Below are 7,828 nucleotides of genomic sequence, written 5' to 3'. Positions count from 1 at the left end.
ACAGCGGAAAAAAAAGCAGCTCTGTTTTGAACGGCCGGTTACTATAACCGATCACCGGCAGCTTCCGTTACCGGCGGAAGAATTAGAAAAGTTTTCAGCTTTAAGTCGTCCGTTTTAAAGGGTTTCCAAATATGCAATTAATTTTTATTTTTTTAACTCTATTTATTGTTAATAAGAAATTTATTCTTGTGTAAATGCAAGATTTAGAGTTCCTAATTCTGAAATTGTATCTAATATTCATTTGCGACAAAGATACAAACTTTTTAGCCAAAAATAATTGCTACCCATGTAGAGAAATGCAGTTAATTTAGCCTACAAAAAGCTTAAGAATTTTTTTATAAAGAATTCCATTTTAATGGCGACTAAAGGGTATTTTATGTCAAACCAGATGCATCAGCAACACAATTTCTCAGCTGAAGGTGTGTATTTTTTTTTGGTACTATTAAAGAATTCAGCTTTTTTTTGTAAAAATGTTTACTTTTGAATTTGTTGTGGAAAAAGTTTCAGGTGAAGATGAATTGTACCCAGAGTTATGGAGATTGTGTGCAGGTCCATTAGTGAATGTTCCAAAAAATGAAGAAAGGGTTTATTATTTCCCACAAGGTCACATGGAACAAGTATGTTTTTTTTTTGTTCTTTTTGTTTCTAATGTGTTTGAAGTTTGGTTTTGAATCAGTGGCGGAATTAAGGAGGGTTGTGGTGGAATGATAAATACTCTTTTTTTTACTTAACTAGAGGTCTTGTGTTCGATCTTTATTGGGTAAGGAGTTGCCTTTGTTACGGGCATTAATCGGACTTTCCGGCTTGAATCTAAATTTAGTGGTCCCAATGCGGGTAGTATAGGTATTAATTTGTTTCAAGTTTGGTTTTGAATCGGTGGCAAAATTAACAAGGATTGTGGTGGAGTGATAAATACTCTTTTTTTTACTTAACTAGAGTCTCGTGTTTGAGCTTTATTGGGTAAGGAGTTGCCTTTGTTAGTAGGCATTTATTGGACTTTCCGGCTTGAATCTAGATTTAGTTTTCCCAATGCGGGCAGTATTAATTTGTTTCAAGTTTGGTTTAGAACCGGTGGCGGAATTAACAAGGATTTTGGTGGAGTGGTATGTACTCTTTTAATGCTTAACAAGAGGTCCGATGTTCGAACTTTGTTAGACTGTTAGTACGGAGTATCTTTTGTTAGGAAACACTTTATCGGACTTTCCAGTGTGGATCCAGATTTAGTGGCCCCAATGCGTGCAATATAGGTATTAATTTGGTTTTAAATAAGGTGGAACTAATAAGGATTATGGTGGAGTGATACATACTCCTTTCGTACTTAACCAGAGGTCTCGTGTTCGAGCTTTGCTGAATATGGAATCGTTTTTGTTAGGAAGCTCTTTATCAAACTTTCCAGGGAGAATTCAGATTTATTGGGGTACCACAACTGGACATTGGGTGGGAAACCAAAAAAAAAAATCGGATGTAGTGCATAAGTTATGTGTTGATTTAAAGTCTAAACCAACAATTTTTGCTCAGAACCCTGTATATATTAAAAGATTTGCCAAATAAGTATAAGTAATATATTTCGAATTCAGTAAATTGAACAAGTTGTGGTAGAATTTCGAACTCAAACACCAGAATGTTTAAATCGTGGATCCCCTTTGTTTATGATGTTCAAGTTGGTCAATTATTGGATTTCTTTTATAGTTAGTATTTTGGTGGATAGTTATATTTGTTATTGTTGTTCGTTTTGTGGGTTTGATTTTGTGGTATGAATAGTTGGAGGCATCAACGAATCAGGAGCTGAATCAGAGAATACCAATGTTCAATCTGCAATCGAAAATCCTTTGCCGCGTTCTTCACACTCAACTTCTGGTAATTAGCTGCACTTTCACCATTTTCTTAGTTAAAAATAATGTTTTTGAGCTTTGGTTTCATGCACATATAAACTACTAAAAGAACAAGAATTAGCAACAAACAAATTTTGTAGCTGAACTACAAAATTCATCGCTAATTAGGATTACTGGCGGATTAGGACTGATTATCAAAATATTCTGCTAGCTACGAGCTGTTTATACGTAGATCTGCGACGAAGTTTGTAGCTAATTCCAACTCTTTTTTGTAGTTGTCTTTAGGATTTAGATGAAAAAGGAGTTTTGATTAGGACTTTTACATGGAAAATTATTGTAGGCTGAGCAAGATACTGATGAGGTTTATGCCCAGATTACTTTGTTGCCAGAAGCAGATGTAAGTTCTTAAAGAACCTATTTTCTTGCTTGTTCAAAACCATGTTTTGTTCACTTGCTCTTTTATGTTCTGGTGATCAATTTGCGTATAATTGATTTCATCCGATTTAGCAAGTTGAGCCAACTAGTCCAGATCCATCCCCTCCTGAGCCTCCGAGGCCCAAAGTTCATTTCTTCTACAAGGTTCTAACTGCATCCGATACGAGCACTCATGGTGGATTTTCCATTCTCAGGAAACATGCTAATGAATGCCTGCCTCCCCTGGTAATATACTTGATCCTTTGTTGTTACATTCTATAGTCTGTCCACTTTGAGAAAGTGATGCACTACCTGTCAATCTTGTGATGTGATGTTTTTCATGCAGGACATGACGCAACAGATTCCAGCACAGGCTTTGGTTGCCAAGGACCTTCATGGTTTCGAGTGGCACTTTAAACATATATTTAGAGGTAATTATTTGACACCTCGTAGTGTCCAATTTTGTTTGCCTACAACAAAAAGATGATATGGATGAAACTTTTTCAAATTGTTATATGGCCCAAGGACTCACTCTTGATTCTTGATTAACAGGCCAACCCCGGAGGCATTTGCTTACCACAGGGTGGAGTACCTTTGTTTCCTCAAAGAGATTAGTTGCAGGGGATTCTTTTGTATTCTTGAGGTTTATCTCTGGTGCTTGTTTGTCTATTGCGATTTAAATCTATCATAGACATCATGATTATCACTATTTATTCATTATGTTGTGTAGGAGTAAAGAAGGTGAAGTTCGAATAGGGATTAGAAGGCTTGTTCGCCAACCGAGCTCAATGCCACAATCAGTGATTTCAAGTCAGAGCATGCACCTAGGAGTGTTAGCTACTGCATCTCACGCTGTTGCGACCCAGACCATGTTTGTCGTTTATTACAAACCGAGGTTTCTCTTATGTATCTCTGTTCTTAAAACATTGAACTTTTAGATTTCCTTTCTTCAATTAAGGGGAGCCTTGGCGTAATTGGTAAAAATTTTACCATGTGACTTTCAGGTTCAAGCTGTGCAAAACAGTCTCTTGCAGAAATGCAAGGAAAGGCTGCATACGAAAGACCCTTGTGGTCCGGACCTCGTACATAGCGGAAGCTTAGTGCACCGGACTGCCCTTTTATAACCTTTCTGCAATGTTGAAATTAGATTTTTTTTTCTGGAGAACATGCTAAATGTTGCCTATGTTCTCAATATTGTGTGTGGAAAATCTTCAGAACAAGTCAGTTTATCGTAGGCCTAAACAAATATCTTGAGGCTGTTAATCATCAGTATTCAGTTGGCATGAGATTCAAGATGCATTTTGAAGGGGAAGAGAGCCCTGAAAAAAGGTGGTAAAATATCAACTTTATTGAAGCTCGAACGAGATGTTTCTCTGCCATATAAAGTTGCACAATGTGCTGCAGTTCTGATCTCTATTATATTTTTTCTTTGGTTGTTCCTTCGTAATTCCCAGATTTACAGGCACCATAGTAGGAGTTGAAGATAGTTCTTCGCAGTGGAAAGATTCTAAATGGCGATCATTGAAGGTTGATATAGTTGGTTGTTGTCGACATTGATTGAATCAATACATTTGGATTGATTTAAAATTTCATCATTTTTCTTCCGTTTTCCCAGGTTCAATGGGATGAATCTGCATCTGTTTCAAGACCTGACAGGGTTTCTCCTTGGGACATCGAACCATTTGTGGCATCAGTCACTACTCCTCTCATTCAGCCAATGGGAGTGAAGAATAAAAGGCATCGAGCACATAACGAACCCAAAGCTTCAGGTGGAAACAAGCAAATTCATAATCCATGGCATGGTTTTATACTTTTTTAGTCGTCGTGCTTTTCTATTTGCATTTTCTTGATTATTATTCTCTTGTTATATTCCTGCTAGAACCTGCTCCCGCAGCTGCACAAGCCGTTTGGATTCCTTCACCGCAATTTAACCTTGTTGTTGAAGGACAAAGTGGTGATAATCCATTTTCCTTGCATACTTCACAATCAAATACAACTACCACTAACAGTACTTTTAAGGCTCGTGTAGATGGAATTTGGTCAGCTTCTAAAGTGAATGCTTCTTTGAATATGCTTTTGGATGAGACAGAAGCCAGTAAAAGTGCTTCATCTCGGCCTGCTTTTCCAAGCTTTGCGTCCTCACAATTCAGAAAGCAGAATGATCTCCTGCTTCCTAGTCTAGACGATGAGAGAAAATGTGATACAATTACATCCTGTAGATTGTTTGGTATTGACTTGAAATGTCCCTCATTCGGTTCAGTTATGGAGTGCCCGCCTCTAAAACCAGCCAACAATTCCGATGGCTCTGCTGAAGGGTGCTCTGGAAACAAGACTTCTGCTGGTGATTCAGAAGACAGCTCTGGCCTTTCAAGAGATTCCGAAGATCAGAAACAAGAGCAGTTGAATCCGCCACCAAAGGAATTTCACATCAAGCAGATTTCTTCCACCAGAAGTCGCACCAAGGTACGAAAACCAAAACGAGAAAGTAAATTGCATTTTTACACGTTCGTTACTACTCCAAAGACATCAATAGAAATAAAAATTATATGAATCCCTTGAGAAGGTTCAAATGCAAGGAATAGCTGTGGGACGTGCTGTGGATTTAACAAAACTGAGTGGATACGATGAGCTCATAAAAGAACTCGAAGAGATGTTCGATATCCAGGAAGAGCTCCACACACGAAATAAATGGGAGATTGTTTTTACAGATGATGAAGGTGATATGATGCTTATGGGCGATCATCCTTGGCCGTAAGTGTTTCTTTCTCCATTTACAACTTAAAAGTAAAAGTAAATAGCTCATGTGCGAATCCAGTATTTGAAGTTTATGGGTTTCTCCGATGAGCTCAAGTTAATATATAATAATAATACTTAGTTTGCATCAAATATTTACAAAATATTTAGTGGATTTGTTAACACGATAGGGTTCACGTGACCTGTAAACTCATAAGCTTGCTCTGCCCGTGAATTATATCTACAAATAAGATCTCTAATACTTTGCATATCATAATATAGTGCTCAATTACTTTTATCGCAGAGAGTTCTGCAACGTTGCGAAGAGGATCTTCATTTGTTCTAGTCAAGACATGAAAAGTTTCAATGCAGGAATCAAATCGCCGTCTTGTTTAGAAAATGAAACAACTGTTTCAACATGAAAATTTGGAAGAGAATAAAGGTTGCAACTTGCCTCTTTCTAAATTGAATCATTTTTACTAAAATCTCTCATAAGCTACACTACTTAAATCTGTCCGGAGCAAAAACTCTATTTCGTCCTTGATCGCATTTTCTCATTGTGATCTTAATTTCCTAAATAATTCATTCACTTGTTTGCTTCTCTTCTAATGTGAATAATAATCGCCTTGTTGACTTCCAACAGGTATCTGCAATCTTCAATAATAATGCTTAGAGGACGAGACTCTATGTCGTCTTGTTGGATAAGCTTGACAACAAGCATAGAGTTGAATCTTTCTGCATCAATTTAGTGAAGGAGTTAGTATTAGAAGCTTGTGTATGTGTAATTAATGATTCTGGTGGAAGTTTGATTGTTGTATCTCTTTAGCTGTAATTATTCAAGTGGGGTTGTGCAACAGGAAAAACTTACTTACACTGAGTGTTTGTGTAAAATCAATAAGTATATGCGACGTATATTCTATATATACGTGTTTATCGCTTAAATTTGGTTGATTTAAATGTGTTCTCACCTCATTTCGTTACTTAACCATGGCAAATTTATATATATGATTTGGTGTAAACACGACGTCTTTGTAGTTGTCTTGTTTCTTTCTTGCATCTAGAAATGCAATGTGTCATCCTCTTTTGTGTCTCGGCCTAGTTAAGGACGAATATACCTTGCCTCAATCGGTGTCTTCTGACATTGCTTCGTCAGAAAGTTTTATGAGATGTCTATATTAATATTAATTCAAATGAAAATATGGGTATCATAAGAGATCTTGGTATTATGTTCTGAGTATGAAAAAAATCATTAGCAAGGAGCAGTTCCTCTAAATGAATCTAATATGATGAGAAATCTGAATTAATCGGATCTTAATATGAATATTGAACACCAGATGCCCTTGCTATCTATTACTCTTTTCCCCTTCTGATGCAACAAATCAAGTAAATATTTAAGAACTTATTTGAGACATATTTCAAGTTTACACATCTTTAATATTTTTCCATCTAAAATGTATATCCAACTATGCTTCGATTTTATATATTCTTTTATTCAATTTTAACCAGCAAATATTTTCTAGGGAAACGTACCAATATGTATGGTTCGACCAAATTTACTTACCAAGATGATCAAAATGATATATTTGTATATTATATATATATATATATATATATATATATAGTATAAGTATGCATAATAACTTATATATTTTAGGACTGTAATTATCCCTATTTTTCTACGTACGTACATTCGTAATATCTTGATGCGAAAGCGTGTATATAGTACCTTAACTTTGAACTACAACTAATTGTATACTTTATATATACGTGAATTGGATATTGGAATCACCATATATCTTTGGAACCCTACACCTCACTTCCTTGACTAGAAAGCATCTAGAACCTTAAACCAACTATATAGCAAAAAAATTACTCGCACTCGAAATTTATACTAAATTTATTTTATACACGGTAATATGTATTCACTTTATTTATTTGTTGATTGTCAGTTTTTAATTGTTTGGTTTGATTAAATATCGGGTGCGAATGAATATTTGTCGTATTTTTTATCTTTATCATTCTTCTGAGTTACCTCGATACTATATTTATTAGTGCAGAATATAGTTACATACATTATCAGGTCATTTAAAAGGTAATCGTGACTAATAACATAACTCATTTAATAATATTGATTTGATGCTTAGAATAAAGGGCAAATTACACCCAGTGGCCATTCGGCCAAAGTAATTACCAAAAAAATGGTCATTCGCTGTATAGTCATGTATAGTCAGTGTATATTTCATGTATAGTCAAGCTATATTAAGTTTTTGAGTGTATCATAATGTATATTCAGTGTATAGCTCAAGTATAAGTAATCTATATTTTATAGTTAGTGTATAGTCACTGTATATTTTTTATGATTTTGGCTATTTTTTATATAAATAAAATATGGTTATATTTATTGTAAACTAATTAATTTATTGTATGTATTTGAAATTGTTCATAGAATAAATGGGAGTAGGAATTAAGTAATAACATGCTACATGCAGGGTAAAATTACACTAAATGCATATATATTAATGGTGTACAATATACGTGCATAATCATATACGTAGGGGTGTTCGAATGAGATCGAAAAATTGATCCGAATCGATAAATCAAGTCAACCCGATTTAATAAACCAAAAACTGGCTCGGTTTGGTTTGGTTTTAGATTTTTAAAAATCAATAACATTTGGTTTGGTTTGGTGTTATCCATAAAGAAAACCGAACCGAACCGATAAATATGTACATATTTAAAATATTATATATATTTATATATGTTTATTAAACTTTATCTATTTTTTAACTTCTTCATAATTTAGGACCATTCCAAGAAAAAAGTCTAGCCATGTTCTCCAAGCCCATTTA

At 34.9% G+C, this 7,828-nt stretch overlaps 1 protein-coding gene across 2 annotated transcripts; it reads left to right on the top strand.

Annotated features, from left to right (window-relative positions):
- Positions 1-5,930, top strand: LOC129888655 (auxin response factor 9-like). 2 transcript variants are annotated; one of them, XM_055963607.1, is made up of 15 exons: positions 1-419; positions 508-617; positions 1,762-1,857; positions 2,173-2,229; positions 2,340-2,492; positions 2,593-2,677; positions 2,799-2,889; positions 2,977-3,141; positions 3,462-3,575; positions 3,701-3,773; positions 3,862-4,015; positions 4,126-4,709; positions 4,810-4,997; positions 5,284-5,421; positions 5,623-5,930. In XM_055963607.1, exons 1-14 carry the CDS (start codon positions 356-358, stop codon positions 5,399-5,401), a joined length of 2,052 nt encoding a protein of 683 aa, XP_055819582.1. In that variant the 5' UTR covers positions 1-355; the 3' UTR covers positions 5,402-5,421; positions 5,623-5,930. The 2 variants fall into 2 exon arrangements, with proteins under 2 accessions (XP_055819582.1, XP_055819581.1); XM_055963606.1 differs by having other exon boundaries at positions 2-419; positions 502-617.
- The last annotated feature ends 1,898 nt before the right edge of the window (positions 5,931-7,828 follow it).

Source organism: Solanum dulcamara, chromosome 5 (assembly GCF_947179165.1).
Source record: "Solanum dulcamara chromosome 5, daSolDulc1.2, whole genome shotgun sequence".
Taxonomy (NCBI): domain Eukaryota; kingdom Viridiplantae; phylum Streptophyta; class Magnoliopsida; order Solanales; family Solanaceae; genus Solanum; species Solanum dulcamara.
The sequence above is the reverse complement of the archived record's forward strand: the minus strand, read 5'-3'. Positions and strand labels throughout refer to the sequence as shown.

Bases quoted from the DNA above. Each gene is read 5' to 3' on its own strand.
- LOC129888655 (XM_055963606.1), top strand. From the start codon at position 356: ATGGCGACTAAAGGGTATTTTATGTCAAACCAGATGCATCAGCAACAC. The intron at 2,678-2,798 runs GTAATTATTTGA...CTTGATTAACAG, and splicing joins CTTTAAACATATATTTAGAG to GCCAACCCCGGAGGCATTTG. The intron at 4,710-4,809 runs GTACGAAAACCA...TCCCTTGAGAAG, and splicing joins CCACCAGAAGTCGCACCAAG to GTTCAAATGCAAGGAATAGC.